This window comes from Curcuma longa, chromosome 2, assembly GCF_044706935.1.
Source record: "Curcuma longa cultivar G26 ecotype Majalengka, Jawa Barat chromosome 2, ITB_CL_G26_1.1, whole genome shotgun sequence".
Lineage (NCBI taxonomy): Eukaryota > Viridiplantae > Streptophyta > Magnoliopsida > Zingiberales > Zingiberaceae > Curcuma > Curcuma longa.
In genome coordinates, this window is record NC_133862.1 from 5,504,428 (window position 1) to 5,526,280 (window position 21,853).

Genomic DNA, 21,853 nt, shown 5'->3' on the forward strand with positions numbered 1-21,853 from the left:
TTTTGTTTACAGTTGAGTAGTGGTGGTTACAATATGGAAAATCACCCCATCTAAAAAAGATTTTAGTAGAAATATTTTTGCACGATGCCCGCAAATAACTACGAAAGAAATTGATAAAGTATCACCCTTGATGCGGGTGATATAGAGGATGTGGTTCCCACGGGACGAAAAGTCAAGGGAAGGATATTGGTCAAAGTCAGGCTGAGGTGGCCAGACTAGTCAACATAAACCTGGCTCCACTGGTTTGAAACAACTCGCACCTTAAGTTTAGTAGAGATGTCATATGGGTCCAGCCTTGGCCCATCCCACCAAGCCCATCTAGGCCAAACGCCGACCCAGTCTCGACCATCATCTCGGTCGTCGTCTCGACCAACCTCATCTGGACCGTAATCATCTCGGTCGTCGTCTCGGCCAACCTCGTCTAGACCGTAATCATCTCGGCCGTCGTCTCGGCCAACCTGGTCTCGACCGTAATCGTCTCGGCCGACCTCGTCTCAGCCAATCTCATCTCGGCTAACCCCCAATATTTGTTCTCAGCCACTCCACCTCGCCCTACTCCATCACTGGCCCTCACCTCAAGCCTCGGGAATGCTAGCGCGACATGCGACCGTTTATAGAAGAATATATTCGCAAGGACTGCAGATCCGGTTCCCTCAGATACCCTTCCTTCTGCTATTCCGGGCAGAGAATGTACCAGATTGTCAGACATGGTCTCCCCCGATACCTCCCCTTCTACATATAGATAGAGCCCAGGGGAAGACGTTGGTGTCAGGCCTGGTCCCCTCCGATGCCCCCTTTTTCTGCACATATAGCCAAAATAGAAGGAGCAGAAAGAATTTCCTTCCTTGGCAAGCATCTACAAGCAAGAGGGAGGACGTCATCCTACCATACATGGGGAAACTCCAGGCAGGTTATAAAAGGACTAGCTTGCCACCATGTTCGAGGTTCGATCCCTGAAACTCTCCTACAACTACTACTTGCTTTCGTTCTCGCTTTCATCATTGTCACCGGAACCCTAACGTGAGCGTTGGAGTGGCTTGTCGGGACTTCCCGGCGCCAGTCTAACCTCTTCTTTTGAGTGTGCTTCAGGTTCGACTCAGATCCGGCTCTTTAGCCCAACCTAGAGATTGTCTACACCCAACCCAGAGATTGTCCACGTCGGATAGTTCGTTGACGGATGGCTTAACCATCGGCGGTGCTTGGTCGGAACAACCCTCAATTCATAAGAAAATGTGAAATTGTCTCTCTTATCGTCCCTTGGAGAAAAGATGACAAGAATTCAACTAAGTTGACATTACATAGGTCTCCTTTCCCATATAAGCATAAGAGATGTGAGGATTTTAAACAATTGCATCGTTCAAAGGAAGATGGGACTAACTAGTGTCGAAAGGATTGTCGGTGGTTGAATGATGATGATGAGCATGAGCAGGTTGCTCTAATTCCATGTCAAAATTTTAGGGAAAAGAATTAGTGGCGCTTATTCCTTGGGTAATCCCATTTACAAATTATATATTATTGCATTATTATATCTACAACCGTATAATTAGCCCTTAACTATCCACAATCAGGTCATTAAAAGAGGTGACAATCAAATGGTTAACCAAATTGAAGTGGAGAAAAAACAAAGAGAACATAAAATGAACAACTTACGAGAATGACAACATGTTCCGAACTTTGGGTGCATTAGGCATATTCATAAACAAAGAGTTGCAGAAGAAGGACATCCGCCTTCTTGCATCTAAATTAGATGGTACATCCATTGCAGATTCCTTCACAGTAAACAGTAAATGTACCCTTTTCATCTGGAATAAACATGACAAAAAAACATTAGTAAGAGGACAAGCATGCAGAGATAAACTGGAAGCAAACTAAATCATACAATGACCAAAAGAACAAACCTTTTCTGTCCAAGCATTTGATTCTGGTAAAGGAAATTTTATTGCTCCACTTTTTGCGAACAATTGAACTTGCTGCTCCAATGGTGTAATCCCCTCATGCCTCTGACCACTATGATTGGAGTCCAGATAGCTGCGGATAAAGATACCAAGTCTCAATTAAGAATTGATTGGAAAGCTAACATTGTAGAGTCAAGACTGTAGAGAAGGTTATCTTATTGGCAATACTAAATACGGTAAAGAGGAAGCAAGAGGAATTACAGTTGCACATATATGATCTTGCAACCTAGAGGAAGCCTATATGATATGTACTCCATAATATCTATGAATATGTATGTCAAAGGACAACCTCACCATCAGCTAGCTGTACTAACATGACATCTTAAACACCAAGAAATTTCGCATTCTCAATTGTCATGTTAAGAAAATCTATGCAGCTATTGACCTCCCTAGATCATTAAAAACAAATCTTCTACAGATTGCTACAAGTCTCTAAATTCATGAGAATGTTAGCAATACAGCTGAATTATTTCAGAAATATAACAGAGGATGTTATTTAGGTGTGTATCCACTCGCCATCGAAATGGGCCCAAGAAAACATCAAAAGGAAATAGAAACCTAGATTTTTTTTTATAGCATACTGAGAGGAAAGAGGCACCTTAATTGATTAGAAACGTAAATAGCTACACTCTATATAAAACCACAACAAAATAATTAACAGTCAAATAACTATTTTATTCTAATTGTGAGGCGCCAAGATGCTCTAAGTTTAGCTATTGTACTATAAGAGATTGTAAAATATCTGAAATATAATGAATATATATGTAGGTACTAGAAGCGGCTAGCTAGAATTTGGTCTTTTATCCCCCCATCATTCAATAGGGTAACAAAGACCAAGAAGTTCCCATTTGCCATCACACCATTCTCAACCACCTTATCCTTCTGCATCATCCTATATCTCTCGTCTATTACTAGATATAATCAGATCCTTTTCATCAATCCAACTCAAAAAATGGATCATCTTCAACATCCAAATCAACTTGCAACCTCCTGAGGCTCCACCCTCTCCATGTGCACACATTGACACAAGTCCAACAGAGCATGCCTTGCTGCAGATTTGGAGGACCCTGCAAACCCTACAAAGCCCAGGATTACTGCAGATCAATTTACAGAATAAGCCTGTCTCTGCAGCTCATCTTTTCCTGATTGGTTTGTAGTCACATGCTGCTCACCCTCACATTTTGACATCTCTTATTGTCACAGCACATCCAAAACCCAGCTCACATGCATCTTCCAAATCTAAGCGGCTTTCTGTTCTCAACAGATCTCTGTTCTGTGTGTAGAACTATTTAATTTATGCCAAGAACCCCCATGCTCATCTCTTTGTGGACTCATGCTTCTCATTATCGGTCTCTTTACACATCACTGATGCCTTCATAACAGATATTTGTGATCCACAACACTTGCCCAATATAAGCTCTAACAGGATCTTCATCATCAGTGGTTCTCCTTCTTGATGTCCTTTCATGGTCCGCTTTCTATCCTTATCTCCATGTCATCAGGAACGTTAGGTACATAAGTTTATATCCCCATCATCACTATATTCAGTGAAGAACTCTGCAATGACCCTCCACAAATTTGTATAGAGACATCCCACTAGTGACGGAAAATGATCCATTAGCAACGGGTTCAACAAAAAACAAGAATAATGGTTCAATATAAGCATAGCACTTACTATGATATTCTTGACAATAAACTTGCTGATACTATACCTGCTACTCATATAGGAATTCAGGAGAAAATAGCTTACTTCAATTGTAGACTATTCACAAGGCAACATCTTAATCCTTGGCATTCTTGGTTGATGAGGTACTTATAGCTTCCTAACGCATACCGCCTCCGAATCAACTGATCAAATTCTCAATCAGGAGGTTTTGAGCATATGTGATGTAGCACGAAGATGGTCCGATACCACCAATAACAATCTCACACAAATTTCACAAAAAGAAACAAACAAAGTGGGAGTTTTTCATATATAAAAGAATTAATTTACATGAGGGATCCAAAATCCCTTTTATAAACAAAAATAAAGACCAATTTGCCTTTATTAGGTCTACCTTGCTTTAACAAATATAACAAACTTTTTAATACTTGAAACTTCTTTTAGAAATTTAGCAAACTTGTAAAAATTTAAAACAGGAAATGTTAAAACAATCCTGAGATTAAGCCCTAAATTTCAACAACAACATAAGCTTGCATTTACTTTTGTTTTCCAATATTACTCCAGTATATTATCCTACCAATATCACTCTAGCCAATTGAGTGGCCACATTGAAAAAGTCCCTTATTAGGTTACTTCTACTGCATCTGTAACACTTTTTTTTTGTTTTCTATACCTGAGTTTCCTTTAAGTTATTGGATTGTGTGCAACTTCCGTTCTGACTTTGACTATGTTCAAGATGTGCCAGTCCCAAGATTATAGTGCTTCATTGGCTGCACATTCATCCACTCTAGTTGTTGAATTTTGTCCTCTAATATCCAGTTGGTTTATGAAATATGGTTCACAATTTGTCAAGTCCCAACGATCTTGAATGTGAGGGAAGCATCCCAAATCTTTGTTCCCTGGTTGAGCGGATAGATATGTTTTTGCACCTTTTTTATTTCTAATGTATTGGATCCTTGCCATGTAACTTCAAAATTGGCTTTTAGAGACTCTGCAATCTTTATTGGCACCTCTTCTCACATGGTATATGACACATGGTTTGTAATGAATAAACTTCATGAAATTTCTGTATTTTCCTCATCTTGCACAGAGATAAAAATAGTCAGGCATCCTCATATCAAAACCCCTCTTGACCACCCACAACTCTTCGTATGGAACTAACTTGGTATGTCATGTGTGCTATCACAGAAAGTGATTTCTCCATTACGCCAAGGAAATGGATGGATGGTGTGGGAGAATCAAGGAGCAAGATAGCATATCCAAATTTTAGGTATTGAATGATAGGAATTGTTGGCCAGGGCTTTTCGATCCATCTATTGAATTGATTATAGAAGGAGCCTCTGCACCTTCTTTAAGTCTTAGCTTTCCCTTAAAAAAATAAAAAAGAGAGACACTGTCACTCACTAGTACTCAATTGCATCTTAATTTCCGAGATGAGAGTCAACAAATCATATATGCATTTTATCATATACAATGTTAGGAACAAATTATCTCCTCTATAAATAGCCAGAATGATTAATTTGATATGCAAAAATTTATTTATATTGTCAAAGTTAAATAATATAACTCTTAAAAATTATGTTACTACTTTGGGAAAAGGTGATGATTCTCACTAAAAATATATCCTAAATGAAATGGTGAAAGAATCTTACATAGATTCAGCCTAAGACTCACTCCTCACAATGCTGCCGATGTCATCCAAGACTACAAAGCACCACAAGTTTTATCAGATGAAAGATCAGAGATTTTCATATGGGCCATAGCAAAAACCAAAATCCGTAATTCTGATCACTGTTAGGTCCATGTGATCCAGAAACAAGATCCCTCCCTCTCATGATGACATTAGCATAATCTAGTTTGAAGACTATCGAGAAGGGTCTAGATCCACAAACAAAAGAGGAGGTTTGTGTGAGATCAACCAGTCCATACAAGAGATCTAGAAAATCATCGAGATCACTTGAAATCCACTTTGTCAAGTGAGATAAAAAAGTGCAAATGCTTCTAGAAGTGTCAAGTTTATGTGAGATTAGTGTGAAGCAAGCTTTGACAAGGCAAGAGAAGACCACAAACTCGTTACTGATCAAAATTTTGATAACTGTAACATCTTTAGTTATATTCATCAAATACTCGGCAGGACTCATTTTTCCTTTGTATAGCACACAAGAATCTACCAAGGCAAAATGAAGCACAAAGAAAAAAAATACTAACTAGCATCCAGAGACAATTAATGGCTTACTACTAAAACACATTGAAAAAGAACTACCCAAGGGGCTCTTCTTCCATGATATCTCTTGTCACCACCTCAAGCATATCTTGAAAAAGAATAATCACCTGCCCTCTGTCATCTTCTTTATTAGTCATCTGGCAAGACAACCCATTAAATAAATCTTGCAATAGCAGAAATTTAAAAAACATTTAAAAATAAAAACAAAAGAAACAAGCAATACCAGTAACTCAATCAGCTTAATAAATTTGTTGCACAAAATGGGAAGATAGCTCAACTTGAGCTCATGCAAGCTGTCCCGGTCAATGCAATCCTTAACCTTGGAGAAAATACCATCTACCACCCTAATACAAATCAATTAAAAATGAATGAAAAAGTTAGACAAACATATTGAAACAAGAGATTTTTGTCAAAAGAATAATAGAAATGATTAAATAAGTCATGTGGTTACTATCCTAATACAAATCCACCAAGAATGTATGAAAAATTTAGACATACTGAGGCAAGATATTTTTGTCAAAATAATAATAGAAACAAATTAACAAATCATGGGGGTGCAAATAGCTTACTCGCTTTCATGTTTACCATCAACTAAATACTTAATAATGCTCATAAATGATGCGTAGCACTCTTTAACAGCACAAATCGTATAAGTTTCTGCATAAATTCTCTTCTCCAATTCACGATATTTTCCATCACTATCTTTTGCCATATCAAGTGCAATAGGAATCTGCAAACCATATTATCAATGCTTTATTGAATTGTAATTTTAACTCAGCTTAGTTGGTATATATTATAATACCATTCTCACTACCACCACCTCAAGATATATATAAAGAAACAAAAATTGTTGAGAGCCAGTTTACCCTGTTAGCAAGCAAAAAAGGTGGCCACTGGATTATTTTTAGATCAATCAGATCCCTATCAGACGTATATGGAACAAGCAGCAAATCCATTTCCCTATATGAAATAACAGATTATCAACATCCTGAACGTACAATAGCTTAACATGCTACCAGAACTTAAGACGATACCTGTTGCTTATGAGATCTTCTTCCCGGAAACTAGTAATTATTTTATTCCACATTTGAGCAAATCGTGCTGCCTCCTTCTCAGTACCACTACTTGAGGACTAAAATCACCAATAAATAAATATTTATATTTGCACATAAACTGAGTAAAAACACATATTTTTCACATGGCAGTGGGAAAGTATTTAAACCTGCTCAAACTTGCTAGAGAAAGCAGCCCGAAAACCGCTAGTTCTGCTTGCTTCAGAATTTTCAGGTGGAATTAAACAGGCATTAAAAGCAATCGGCAGAGAATGAAACCTTGATCTTAACATTCCCAATGTGCGAATCTGGGATAGTAAAGAACAATAGTATCATAGAATAGAAACTATTATTACTCTAAAAGTCCAATTTAAACTAGTCATTCATTCAATAAAACGCAAGTTGCAACAAAGATTCAGCATAAGGATTCTACACAACTAATTTGCTAAAGCCAAGTCGCAGAATTAGACCAACAACCAGGAGCCAAGTTAAACTAAAGAATTACAATCAAATCCAGGAATGCTATAAACACCTATTTAGTAAAGAATGCCAACTTTCAGCATATAAGATGACAAAACAATCTCGTCCACAAACAAAACAAAAAACAAAATTATATGGTCTTTCATTTTGTCATGTGTAATTAGTTATATTATTCTGCAACCTAAAGCACTTCCTAAACAATTAGCAAATGAATTGCCTAAATCAGGTCTTAAAACCCAAGGAAAAGTGACATGAAAGCACAATCTATAATCTATCATCTACATATCTCAATGCATTAAAGATGCATACACACCATCCTTAATGTGAAAATGAAAAAAACTTCAACAGGCGCTGACAAGATCAGTAGCATAATAACTCAGTAGTATAATAGCCAAAGTATGAAACCAGACCTCTCCTAGTCGACGACAAGCTCCATAAATACCACCAACCAATGTAGAAAAAATTGCATACCAAATCTGAGTATCCATGAAGTAAACCTAAGAAAGAAACAATAATAGCATGAACAAACCACTTAAAATAAAATGAAAAGATATATAATGAATTACAGTCAAGAAGCATACAAGGATAATTGGAGCCCAAAGAGCAATCACCACACCAATGTTATTATTGGCTGCAGAAAAAACAAGTCATAAACAACTTCCTAATGTAAACTTAGACTCTCTAGTAGTAGTAAGTATTACCATGTGGGAAAAACTCATGCCATTTGTAGGTATATATATGCTCGTTCATGATATCTTTTGTTGGCTTTACAAGAGGCTTTATCTACATTAAACAAAGTAGTAAAGTTCAAACTCATTAGTCATAAGAAGAGTAAGCTCAAAATGGTTGGGATCAGTGGAAACCTCAATATAGTAACTAAAAGCCAACTTTGTAGCTAGAAGAAGCACCCAGAACATGGTGTACCTGATATCGAGAAATTAATACTTTTGTAAACAAGAAGCCATGTGAACTGCTGGCATTTTTTAATTATGAAAAATAATTAAATCATACTTAAAAAGTGACCATGAGCTCTCATGCATCCCTCTTCCAACGTAAAGACGTGGCTGTCAAAAATAACTTATTTACAAAGGAAAGCATTTGATTTTGATGTAATAAATGATCACTATTAAGAACAGAAAAAATACCTGAGACCACCACATCATGAGGGTAATTATCTTAAAGTTAGAACGTTCTAGAAATCGTCTTAATAATGGAAATAAAAACAGCAATGCAGCAAGCATATTGGGTGATAGATAAATGACAATAGCCAGAATGTAGAGTGAAGGCTGATTTTGACCGTCCCCAAGCCAACTCTTGATTGTCCTTGCCAATCCCGTAGGATGTTTAAAAGAATATGCATAAGTTACTGATAAGATTATCACCCATGTTGCTGATGAAACGGCCTTCAAGATATATCTCAGTTTAACAGGAAAAGACATCCTCCTCCTTGCTTTCCAGCCAAATATTACATCAAGGACAGCTGCAATAGTCCATTAAATAAATGCTCTAATAGAGTGGATCACTGTGTAATTTACGTTTTATAAATGCTCTAATGTTATTTGTTGAATAGCCATTACATCAACACTAGTGTAAAAGCTTCTGAACACTTTGAAAGCTTCGCCAACTAATAGGAAAATTTGAGTTATAAGATATCACAAGATGCAACCTATTAAGAAATTAACTAAAACCAACAGAACTTCAAAACTACCTGGAGGATACTGACAGGGAAAAAATCACGCTTCTACTTGTATCAACATTAAACATGAATCCTATATTATATGAAAGTTATTTATTTCTTTGCATAGTTTTCCAATAAAACAAATATATAAAAATAGGGAATGAGTGGTAATACAATTGGTCAGGTGAGTGCAAATAACAGTTTTCAACAAAGCAGATGAATTAACAACAAAGTTAGCAGGAAGGGAAAATATGTATTGCAACACAGAAAAGCTAGCCAAAACCAGTGCCTATGAGAGACAAGTTTCCAGTGGGGTCTGAAGGCACACATCAAGAAGAATGATAAAACTAGATTATTTCAGAAACATAACAATAAAATCAAAGGTTAAGCCAAGATGTATATCCCGCAAGAGATCGCTCTAACAACTTAGGAATAGTCAGAAGAACCACACATGGTAGGTAGTTTGCATAAAGCAAAGGACGATACAACACAGACAAGTTAGAGAAGAAATTGGTTTCTATTCCAATGAGAAATTCCGCAAAAAAGGAAGAATTTCCACAACCAACATATATTTATATTCACAACACGCAACAGATCACTTTCATTGAAAAAATCACAGTTTCTTGAAGTTGATCATGAATGCAAAAGGTGAGACACTAGAGAGAAGGGAATATAAAGCAGGAAACAATCCCCATGTAATGCTAAAACCTAAAAGGAAAATTGGAAATGAAAAAAAAAATCATAGAGATCTGATTTACTTTTCCAGCTATTCCTCAATTTGTTTTCTTACTTGTTCTGTATAATGGTCGACTGTCGAATAAAAAGTATAGAAAGGCTCCATTTACATTCGTTGTGTTAAAGTGGGACGGACAAAAGAATGCTATAAGAAAGTAAATAGTTAAACATATTAATAATACAGCAGAACACTTGTATTTGTTGCCCATCCTTCCAGTATAAGTTTTGGACCTAATGTCCTAGTTTTTTTTTTAAGCCTGATGAATGATTTTGTTCCTGCTCAGAGAATCTCAAGTTCCCCTAATTAGTGGGATTGGAGGACTTCCCAGGGCTTAGCTGATTTGATTTTTTTGCAAGCTTGTAGAAGAGACATGGGTTTTCATTCATTAACAATGTAGTCAATTTTGTAGCGCTGATTTTTTATAATATACCAAGGTTCAATAATTGATTAATTACGAGAATGAGTGGTGAAATGGCATAAATAGTTGTAACAAAGCTCGACCATAAGGGAGAGGGAAGCATCATCGGTGATGAAGAGAAGAGGGGACCGTAGACGATTGGCTCCATATGCATTCATTGTGTTAAAGTGGGACGGACAAAAGAATGCTATAAGAAAGTAAATAGTTAAACATATTAATAATACAGCAGAACACTTGTATTTGTTGTCCATCCTTCCAGTATAAGTTTTGGCCCTAATGTCCTAGTTTTTTTTAAGCCCGATGAATGATTTTGTTCCTGCCTCAGAGAATCTCAAGCTCCCCTAATTAGTGGGATTGGAGGACTTCCCAGGGCTTAGCTGATTTGATTTTTTTGCGAGCTTGTAGAAGAGACATGGGTTTTCATTCATTAACAATGTAGTCAATTTTGTAGCGCTGATTTTTTATAATATACCAAGGTTCAATAATTGATTAATTACGAGAATGAGTGGTGAAATGGCATAAATAGTTGTAATTTTGGTGTTTGGGGGGGGGGGGGGGGGGGGGGGGGGGGGTTGTTATTAGCAGATATTAAGTCATTTGGAGCTGAATTGATATATTTAAGGGTTGATATTGTAGTGATCAGGGAATTGGGTGTTAATTTGATTGGCAGGCTAACTAGTGGTTGGAACAGATCTTCATTAATTTGTTATGGGTCCGAATAAAACTCAATTCAGACCCAAATTGGATGAGCAATGGTTGTACGGCATTGAACCTTCCTGAACTAGTTCAGTGGTTCATCAGATTAGAGCTTAGAGGATAGCAATAGCCTTCTTCTCACCCCTTTCCTACATAGCATGAAGCACCCCTCCCCCCCCCCCCCCTTTTTTTTTTTTTTTTTTTACACAAACCTACTCTCATGGATGCCTATTACTGCTCATCCATCAGAATCCATCCATGCGCCTCACTTCCGCCACTCACTGCCAGCAGTAGTAGTTGTCATTCTCCATCTCCAACCGAGAGAATCAAACAACCAATTCACTTGCTGGTAATCTTTTGGTGGGTATAAGTCATTCTTTTGGAGTAGATAAATTTTAGCCAGTGTGGTATCCTTGTGTTATTACAGAATTAGAAGTTGTCAAGGGATTCTTGATGAATTTAGAGAGGTTTGTTATACCCTAAACAAAAATTAATTAATTAATTAATTGATAAAATCTTAGACATAATAGAGGATAGTGAGTATGTTTGGGGATAATTCAAATAAATCATGTGGGTGACTATTAACATCTAGGGGTGATATTGATATAATAATTTCCATGTTTTTTAATCTATGTTAGGATTCCAGGTTTTGATTAAATATAGGACGAATTCAACATGTGTAGGGTTCGAATTAAACTCGCATTGGAGTTAAGCGATCGAGTTAGGCTTGAAATAAAATAAATTCGGAATAAATAAATTTTAGTGGTTCTCACAAGTTGATCTTGTGATTAGGATCATCCAGTTTGAACCAAGCTCGATTTGGACCCTACGAGCTACCACCCTCCTAGGAGATGAATGGAATTCCTTAAGGATTGTAATTGACTATCAGCTACCACCCTATGAAAGCAAAGGTGGTGGCAAAGGCTTTGAGTTTTCGCTTGGCACCCTACGGGCAACGGACGGAACGGTAGATTTCGCTTGGCACGGAATTGAATTTTAAACCATGAACATAACAACATCTCCATAGACAATATAGATGCTCAAAAGCTTGTCCAAGCTTCACATATAAACATAATGAAATAAAAAAGGAAACAACGTATAAACACAACAGACCTTGTCCCAGCTTCATTACTGCAGCAGTTATAAAAATGCTCAAAACTTTTTTGAATACTTCAGCATCAAAAATAGCGCTTGGTGAACCACCATCCCAAGCGAGTATGATCATGGCCTTAGGGAAAGAAAATACATCAGTGACAGGAAATTCAAAAGAAAGAAACTAAGAGAAAGAAGAGAAATCTTTTGCAATTTAAAAAATATAACAACAATCACCTGTAGACATAAAATAAGGAAGATCCACATTCTATCAAAACTTCGAAAAACATGCCAAAATGACCGTATCTCAACAAAATTAATCTTTCCAGTCCACAGATCTGTCCTAGCCTGATGATTTTCCTGTATAATGAAAATGAAAAAATATGCTACCATAGCATTCCATCAGATTTCAAACAAGTGCAATTACATTAAGCTTTTCTCAGTGTACTTTGGTTTCTTTTTATAAGCAGAAGCACACAAAGAAATAGCAACTCAACAACCAACAGCATTTAAACAATAATAAGAAAAAGCATCTTTGTACATAACCAACAAGGGTATGCTAGATGACAATGACAATGTCCAATATGCAATATCCTAGTATTTGCAGAATCTGAAGATTAGAAAGGACAAGAAATGTATATGTGGAAAAGACAGACAGCAAAAGGGCATAACTATATCTTATAGAAAATAAGAAAAGATAGACTGATCATGGAATCTACCCCATTTTTATTGTAAGACAAGGATCCAGGTGGTTGACAAAAGAAATCAGCATCATCTCTCATAGGCCAACCTAATCGGAAACAATCGACAGACCTGTAACATACAGAATAATAATTATTTGCAAAATTAACCAATCGATATTATGTAATTTCAGTAAATCTTTTAGATTTACCAAAAATATTCATTCAAATCATCATAATTCCTCCATTGTGAATGTTTTGATTTTTGTTCCTTGCTCTTTTTAGCTTCCTGCATTTGAATGATGTATTAAGATCAGGAAGAAGGTTAAATGCCACAACAAATGGGGCCAACATATTCGTACCATAGCAATAATATCATATATTGGAGTTACGACTTTAGTTAGAAAAGCTTCTTTATCACCACCATATGCTGGCTTTATATGTTCACCTGTCATAGGGCTTACGTTCCTTCCTAGCATACCAATTAGCTCAAATGCCATCTGGAGAAGTAAAAAAACAGAACCATTAGGAGGAAATAGACTGTGGCTTCCTTAAAATGTGGAACCTAAATATCACACTTATTATGCAACAGAATATCAACAAAGAATTATTTTAAAGCAGAAATGTAAATTCTCATTTGATCAGGAAGGGACACAGCTCTGGGCCTTAGAACAACAATAATCCAATTATTTTAAACTAACACGACGGTATTAAAATATTTCTTAGTCTAAGAGAATTATTTTAAAGCAGAAATGTAAACTCTCATTTGATCAGCAAGGTACACAGCTCTGGACCTTGAATAACAACAATCCAAGTGTATTTTAAACTAATATACCACTATTAAAATATTTATCAGTCAAAAATCACTGCATGTTCATTTATAACTAAACCTAAGGTGGGATTTCTACATAACACTTGATGTCCAAAAATCAAATTATAAGTGTTCCAAAAATCACTCTCGGAAATTACAAGACCCCCATTATAGAGACATATTATACAAATATCAAATTTTTTGCCAACAAAAGAACTTGTTTTGGTAAAAGAATTCCACCGTAAAATGATTTGTAAACCAACTTGTGAGCATTCACTAATTTTTGTTGGTTGTGCCCCAAGTGGTCCAATGTAACATTGGGTTTTGAAATTTGGGCAAAATATTCAAGTTAGGCCTTGCATTGTGATTTAATGTGTTTGAGTATGTCAGATCTTACAAGAATGCACATGGAGCTTGGAAAGTTCATGACTTGGCTCGACCAAGGTTACTACTCAACAGCTTAGAGGTCCATAGAGATTAGAGAAAGATGGTATGAGACATCCAATGGGCACATGATGAAAAGCACTAAGATGGTAATTGTTAGAATATTTAGGGATATATATATATATTTTTTTTTATAGAATAATTCTCCTAAAATAGGTCCCTATATTTGTGTATAAATATAGGCTTATTTCTTGTAATAAAACAAGATTTCTTATATTATTTTACATGGTATCAGAGCCAAATTAAAATTAGGTTTTTTTTTCCTTCGTGCATCGCGAAAGACGTCGACTTTTCCTTCTCCTCCTCGCGATCGGGACTACTCCTTCGTGCATCACGGAAGACACCGAACAAAGGAACCCTAGCACGGACTCCTTCGCGCAAGTGACGTCAGTCGAGCTGCTTAATTGTTGTCGGCTCTGCTCGCCGTCCGCCAGAGAAGCACGGTCGCCAGCGTTGAAATCGCATGCGACGCGATTTACGCTCGGGGACGATCGCGAAAAGGGAGCACCTAAGCCCTCAAGCACTGTCGGCGATCGCGCGTTTCTGCTTCGATCGCGCACCTTTGCGCCGGCGTTCGCGCGCCGTCTTCAAAGAGCGACCGTCCGTCGAGTCTCCTTCCTCTCGAGCAAGGACACCACCGCCGCTTTCCCTATTCTGTTCTGTTCCGCCCCGAACAGCCCAGTCAAACAGCACGATCCGACTTCGAAGTCGCAGCACGATCTGGCCGTGCCTTTTCTTCCCGAAGTCGCAGCAGCAGCACGATCCGGAGTCGCAGCAGCAACACAACCCTACGCGCTCGGTCTGTCTTCCGAAGCGTGATTCCTCTCCGGTCCTGAAGGCAACAAACCAAAGATGCAGGACGAGAAAACTCGTTTTGTCTCTCTTCCTCTGATCTGATCTGAGTACCTGTGGCAATGATCACGGATCTGTGAGCAGAACATCCGTGAGTAGAAGATTTGTGAAGATGGTGGCCCATACAAGTTTGATCTCATCAGCTTTGATCTCTAGAAACAACAACAGGCCTCCACCTCGTAAGAGTGGCAAAGGACGTCCTTAGTGTAATCATTGCCATCGACTTGGACACACGATTGATAAATGTTGGAGTTTACATAGTCGATCTCCCTGTGCTGCGCAGATCGTCCAGAGTTTTGTCACTCCTTCAACTTCTACTTCACAGTTGCCACCAGATCCGACTCCATCACCTTCCTATGACGACTTTATGAAACAATACAAGGATCGAAAGGTCTCTGATTCCCCTGTTGTCATTGCAGTCACTAGTAATTCCTTTGTTGGCATATCTCACTCTTCGAGTACTTAGGTTCTTGATTCCGAGGTCATCGATCATATCACTGGTAATAAATCTCTTTTTTCTTCTCTCTCTACTTTTGGTTATTTACCCTTTGTCACCATGGCAAATGGTTCTCAAATTCAATCCCAGAGTGTTGATGTTGTTCATCCTTCTCCATCTCTTTTTATTCATAATGTTCTTTATGTTCCTGGTGCTCCCTTTCATTTATTTTCAATTAGTCAGCTTACTCGGTCTCTTGATTGTGTCATCTCTTTTACTAAATCTTCTGTTTCCTTACAGGACCGAAGTATGGGGAGGATGATTGACTTCGGATATGAGTCTCATGGCCTATATCAGCTTCAACAGTCCTCTCTTGTTGGTTCGGCGGTAGCATTTCCCCTTCTTATTCATGCTCAGTTGGGGCATTCTGGTCTTGATAAGTTGAAACAATTACATCCTGATTTTTATCACTTAGAGTATTTATCTTGTAAATCATGTCAATTAGAAAAGCATGTTCGTAGTTCTTTTTTTCCTCGTACTGTGAGTCGAGCTACGTCACCTTTTGCTTTGGTTCATTCCGATATTTGGGATCCGAGTCGTGTTTTTTCTACATTGGGGTCACAATATTTTATTACCTTTATAGACGATTTTTTTCGTTGTACTTGGTTATATCTGATGAAGGATCGTTCAGAGTTATTTTCTTTTTTTAATCTTTTTTTTATGAAATTAAAACTCAATTTAGTATTTCTCTTCGAACCTTGCAGAGTGATAATGCACGTGAGTATCTATCTACTCCGTTTCAAACTTTCTTGGCATCTCATGATGCGTTGCATCGGACATCTTGTCCTCATACCCCTCAACAGAATGGAGTTGCCGAAAGCAAAAATCGTCATCTTCTTGAGACCACCCAGACTCTTCTTCTCCATTCTCATGTTCCTCTTCATTTTTGGGATAACGTTGTACTTATTGCGTGTTATCTCATCAATCGCATGCCTTTCTCCACTCTACAAGGTCAAATACCTCATCATGTTCTTTATCCTCATCAGTCTCTTCATCCTTTACTACATAAGGTCTTTGATTCTATATGTTTTACTCATGCTCTCGATCCTGACATTGACAAACTCTCTCCCCAATCTCATAGATGCGTCTTCCTTGGGTACCCACGGTCTCAGAAATGGTACAAGTGTTATTCCCCTATTCTCTGTCGTTACTTCATCTCTGCCGATGTCACATTCTTTGATTCGGTTCCATTTTTTGGGCCTAATGGATCTCCATCCGAGTTTTCTCCTTCTACGCCTGCACCAATGGCTATCTTTTATTCTCCGAAGGAGTCTCTGTCACCTCCGGAGACATCTCCTCCATTGCAAGTTTATCAGCATCATCCTCATCCTGCTTTACCGTCGCCCACCACTGACGCTGCCATGGACACATCTTTGGAACCAAGTCTCTCACCTCGTCCTACGGTCCCATCTCCTGAGTCTGATATTCCCATTACACTTAGGAAAGGTATGTGTTCCATTTGTAATCCTTCTCATTATGTTTCTTTGAATTATCATCGTATTTCTCCTTCCTATTTTTCTTGTCTTTCCTCCTTGTCGTTTGTTTCTCTTTCAAAAACTGCAGGTGATGTCTTTGCCCATCCAAGATGGAAACAAACTATACTCGATAAAATGTGTGTCCTATAGAGCAGTGGGACTTGGGATCTCGTTCCTCTACCACTAGGGAAATCAATTGTTGGTTGTCGATGGGTATATACAGTGAAAATTGGTCCAGATGGAAAGGTTGCTCGGCTTAAGGCTCGCCTCGTTGTTAAAGACTATACTCAGATCTTCGGATTGGATTATGAGGACATTTTTTCTCCTATTGCCAAAATATCCTCCGTGCGCATATTCCTGTCCATTGCTGCGATTCGTCATTGGCCTCTTTATCAGTTGGACATCAAAAATGCTTTCTTACATGGTGACCTGCTCGAAGTCTACATGAAGCAACCTCCGTGTTTTGTTGCTCAGGGGGAGTCTTCTGGTCTTGTATGTCGCCTGCAGAAATCTTTATATGGCCTCAAGCAGTCTCTCAGAGCATGGTTCGGTAGATTTAGTACTGTAATTCAACAGTTTGACATAACTTGGAGTGAGACTGACCATTCTGTCTTTTATCGTCACTCATCTACTGGTTGCATCTACTTGATAATTTATGTTGATGATATTGTTATCACAGGTAGTGATTATCTCGAGATTTCACAAGTGAAACAATATCTTTTCAAACATTTCCAGACAAAAGATCTTGGCAAACTCAAATATTTTTTGGGGATAGAAGTAGCACAGTCCAAAGATGAGATTATCATATCCCAAAAGAAGTATGCAATGGATATTCTAAAAGAAACTTACATATTAAACTCAAAGACAGTTGACCCCCCTATAGATCCTAATGTCAAGCTCATGTCAAATCAAGGGGAGCCTCTTCCAAATTTTGAACGATACAAGCGATTAGTAGGAAGACTAAGCTACCTTACTGTTACTCGTCCAGATGTCTCATTTGCAGTAAGTGTATTAAGTCAGTTTCTTAACTTTCCATACAAGGAACATTGGGATGCTGTGACACGCATTATCCGATATATCAAAGGCGCTCCAAGGAAAGGGTCTTTTATACGAAGACAAAAGACATACTCGAGTCGTAGGGTATTCTGATGCAGATTGGGCAAGATCTCCCATTGATAGGAGATCTACTTCGGGATTTTATATATTTATCGAAGATAACTTTATTTTTTGGAAAAGCAAAAAGCAGAATGTTGTGGCAAGATCCAGTGCAGAGACGGAATATCGAGCTATGGCCATAGCTAGTCAAGAGCTTATATGGCTCAAACAGTTGTTTCAAGAGCTAAGATTTGGAGAGGTTACATAAATGTCACTTATATGTGACAACCAAGCCGCTATGCATATCGCCTCGAATTCAGTTTTTTATGAGAGAACAAAACATATTGAAGTCGACTGTCACTTTATCAGAGAGAAAGTCATATCTGATGAAATATCTAATAGTTTTGTTAACTCATATGATCAAATAACAAATATATTTACTAAGTCACTGAGAGATCCTCGAATTGACTACATATGTAACAAACTGGGAACATATGATTTATATTCTCCAACTTTAGGGGGAGTGTTAGAATATTTAGGGATATATTTTTTTATAGAATAATTCTCCTAGAATAGGTCCCTATATTTGTGTATAAATAGGGACTTATTTCTTGTAATAAAACAAGATTTCTTATATTATTTTACATTAATTATAGTAGCTCTAGAGTAATCACTTGGCGTGGCGAACTTGGAGGTTGGCTTGAGGTTTGAAGAAATCGCAGAAGGTTGCATGAGGCGATTAAGGGATTGCAAGGAAAGGAAGATTGACGAATAGCAAAACGTCAACCAATGGCGGTGGAATACTTAGGTGACAACATGAAAGATTGCATGTGAAAGAGTCGAGGGCTCGTGCGTATTCAAGGGACATAGGAGATGACCAAAGCACAAAGTCAAGATGCAAATAACTAGCAAGAGTCGTGTGTTTAATGACTTGTATGCATAGGGCAAGGATAGAACTCAATGTAGGCAGTGGAATGATAGGAAAGCCCAAGACCCCAAAGATTCGATGTTTGGGGTCTAACTACTAGTGTAGAATTCAGTCAATTGGATCAATCCAGTCGACTGGTCGAGTTAACTAGTGGAGCAATCAACTGAGGCCAAGGAGGTAACCAACAAAAAGTTATGCTAGTGGCACATGAGTCAACTAATGGTAAATTATCAATCGACCAATGTTAAGATGGAAAGCAAAAAAGAGTCATTGTTCAACAATGATTAAATCAAGGAAAGAAATTGATTAAATGATTCAGATCAGTCAAGTGATTGGCGGGTAATCAAATTACAATGAGGAGTTCTAACGGCTATAAAAGGAAGGCTCGGGTAGATTTTGGGACTAGCAAAATAAGAATGGAAAAACAATATTAGAAGTCTTCTTCCTCATGTCTAAGCTTAGTTGTAATCTCTTTGTGGGTGTGATCTTGTAAGAAATTTCTCCATCTTTAATAGTTGACCGAGGAAAAAGAGAATGACTTTCGAGAGTGATCTACAAACAAATTCTAAGTCGTGGAGTAGGAGTCTTGTAATTGTTGATATTATTTGTTTATATACCACCAGCGTAACAAGTCTTGTAGGAACCGAACAAATTGTGAAAGATGATATATGCATCCCTCCCCTTCTAGCATATCTATCACTTCGTGGTCGTCACAGTTTTATGTTAATTTACATTGAAAATCAGCTTGTGAACTAAAATTTGAACTAAAAATTAAAGGTTCTAACCACTTTGAGCCTTACCAAGAACACTAAGGACATATTAGAATTTTCTTTGCTAGAAAGAGCTTATTTTGATTAAACATTCTACCTCAACACAGCTCGATATTTTAAACCATGGTGGTAGCTAAATTAAGTTTCTGCAATTGTGCACACAATAGTGTTGGTAGTTGTGTAGTTCTATTCAATACTTGCTTCAGATGCTAAACTTTGATTTGCAATTAGTAGCCTGATGATTTTGTTGTGTAAGATTTCCAGCGTCATTGTTAGGCTATCAGCTTAAAGGTGTTGCCAAAAAGCATGGGTAACATTCTAAATAATGGAACAAGGTCCCAAGGAAATAAACAAATGAAAGTTTCTGTAAAAATTTCTACAACCTAACTTCTCGTGGCCCAAGCCAGACGTTATCGAAACCATGTATTCAAGTAAATGTGGTCCACACATCAATTTTCAAAATTAACAAAAAGCCAAATATAATAATAAAAGAAGTATGTAGTAGCACAAAAAAAAACAAATACTGCAAAATAGCTGATAAGCAAAAGAAGCCATAAAATTATATGAATCAGATAAAATAACTGGTGCTAAATCATACATGATGATAGATGTAGCAAATGCATTCTGGCATAAATCTTAAATTTGCAGCTTCACCCCAAATAAGAAGATAAAGGCCCATGTATAGAAGCTTCCGCTGTTGCACTTCCTGCTGTATAGTTGGCAACCTGAAATTTTAATCCCTCATATTCTGATAGCTAAAGGTTGTGAGTTGTGCAGGGAATTTCCAACTCCAAAAAAAACAAAAACAGAGAGAACAGAGAACTGACATACAAATGAAAAGTGCATAACTTGCATGCTTATCCTTACCACAAACTACTCTTCCGATTCAAGTACTTGCACCACTTCTTGTAGTTCTTAAACAATTTCTTCATGACCTCTGTCAATGCACGTTCATCCAACTAAAGAGCAAGTATTGCAAAATATTAGTGTTGTCCCAAAAAAAAAAAGGTAAAACACAAGCACATTCATTATCAACTTATTGGTAAAAAAGGTGTGCAAAGGGCTGAGAGAACCTTGGGTTGCTGATCGGGCTTCGGAATTTGACGTATATGGACATTTGCAAGTAACAAAATCAGGTGTTCCCTTTGATTAGACACACTATCTTCCTGCAGGAATATACAAACATAGAATATTACCAAGAGAAATGGCATATAGGGAAGAAAAATTAATCAAATACCATCTAAAATATGCAGGACAATTGAGAAGTAGTGCTTACCTGAAAGCCAAACATAACTTGCAGCCAATCTAGAAGATCTTCGTTAGGCTTCTTCTTATGGTTCTTAGGCCATGGAAGACCCCTTATGTTTCGAAGGGCATATACAGCAGCTTGAATCTGTGAAATAAAAGTTTGTCTTAGGTAGTAATAATTAAAATACATCACAGAATCACACTAGAAAGGATGCAAAACCTCTGGATAACGCATGATAGCTTGGTTTGCACTGCCAGGATCAAGAGGAAGAATGTTATATGGACCAAGAGTCTTGGTCTTCTCCTTAACCTCATCGTGAACTCGCAATATCTGTGTTAACAAGGCCACAAGAAAAATTCAAGAAAGAAAACTTAAATAGAACTACATGAAACTCGTAAACCCGCTGAAGAGAGGAATAAAGATGAACAAATATGAAAGAAAATTCTGGAAAGATTTACCTCAGGTTCAACTTCAACTGCTTGGGTCTGGTTAACAGCTTTTAAAACCTCAAATAAGACAGCAGCTGTCTGATAGGCTTTCGTAAGTTGGGCACTGATTGGAATAAATTAATAGATCAAGAGGTGGATATCATAAACTTCCACGAATTAGATAATTATGCTTTATAAATAGCCTGCCCACCGATCAGCTTTTTCAGTATTTTGAAGTGCTTGAATGTACTTCTTAAAGTAATCTCGGTAGAAGGTTTGCATCTCCCGTGTATCACTTCTTTGAACTCTTCCCTTCACGGTAGGATCATTTTCCTAATCATGGGAGACACCAATATATAAAGTATTCCCATTATGTTGAAAGAACTAGATTGTACTAGACTAGCAACAGCTCCCAGTTAGTGTTGGATGGTAAGAAAAATAAAAGCTACTATAATAGATATAGAAATATTGAAGTGGAAATGCAGGGTCTAAATAATAAAAATAACACAAATAATTGAGATCGTAAAGGCATGTTCAAAGACAATTGCCAGGCTCCAATTAACTAGTTCAACTATATTTTTATATTGCAAAAGATCAAGCAACTTCGAGGCAAAAACATAAATTTTACTAC

The 21,853-nt window shown here is 37.5% G+C and overlaps 1 protein-coding gene across 1 annotated transcript in view; it reads right to left on the reverse strand.

Moving 5' to 3' along the window:
• LOC141818354 (callose synthase 3-like) overlaps positions 1-21,853 on the reverse strand; it is a 50,192-nt gene that overhangs the window by 17,882 nt on the left and 10,457 nt on the right. Inside the window, exons 4-29 of the mRNA XM_074705868.1 lie at positions 21,434-21,555; positions 21,253-21,346; positions 21,014-21,124; positions 20,822-20,938; positions 20,619-20,711; positions 20,413-20,504; positions 20,144-20,270; positions 13,037-13,174; positions 12,887-12,963; positions 12,714-12,807; positions 12,232-12,354; positions 12,016-12,130; positions 8,520-8,854; positions 8,386-8,438; positions 8,238-8,298; positions 8,076-8,157; positions 7,956-8,005; positions 7,785-7,871; positions 7,065-7,202; positions 6,877-6,974; positions 6,709-6,802; positions 6,412-6,572; positions 6,066-6,186; positions 5,882-5,979; positions 1,899-2,028; positions 1,651-1,802 (exon numbers count right to left, since the gene is read on the reverse strand). Of these exons, the coding sequence (XP_074561969.1) occupies positions 1,651-1,802; positions 1,899-2,028; positions 5,882-5,979; positions 6,066-6,186; positions 6,412-6,572; positions 6,709-6,802; positions 6,877-6,974; positions 7,065-7,202; positions 7,785-7,871; positions 7,956-8,005; positions 8,076-8,157; positions 8,238-8,298; positions 8,386-8,438; positions 8,520-8,854; positions 12,016-12,130; positions 12,232-12,354; positions 12,714-12,807; positions 12,887-12,963; positions 13,037-13,174; positions 20,144-20,270; positions 20,413-20,504; positions 20,619-20,711; positions 20,822-20,938; positions 21,014-21,124; positions 21,253-21,346; positions 21,434-21,555 (2,963 nt within the window). The remainder of the gene's footprint in view (positions 1-1,650; positions 1,803-1,898; positions 2,029-5,881; positions 5,980-6,065; positions 6,187-6,411; positions 6,573-6,708; positions 6,803-6,876; positions 6,975-7,064; positions 7,203-7,784; positions 7,872-7,955; positions 8,006-8,075; positions 8,158-8,237; positions 8,299-8,385; positions 8,439-8,519; positions 8,855-12,015; positions 12,131-12,231; positions 12,355-12,713; positions 12,808-12,886; positions 12,964-13,036; positions 13,175-20,143; positions 20,271-20,412; positions 20,505-20,618; positions 20,712-20,821; positions 20,939-21,013; positions 21,125-21,252; positions 21,347-21,433; positions 21,556-21,853) is intronic.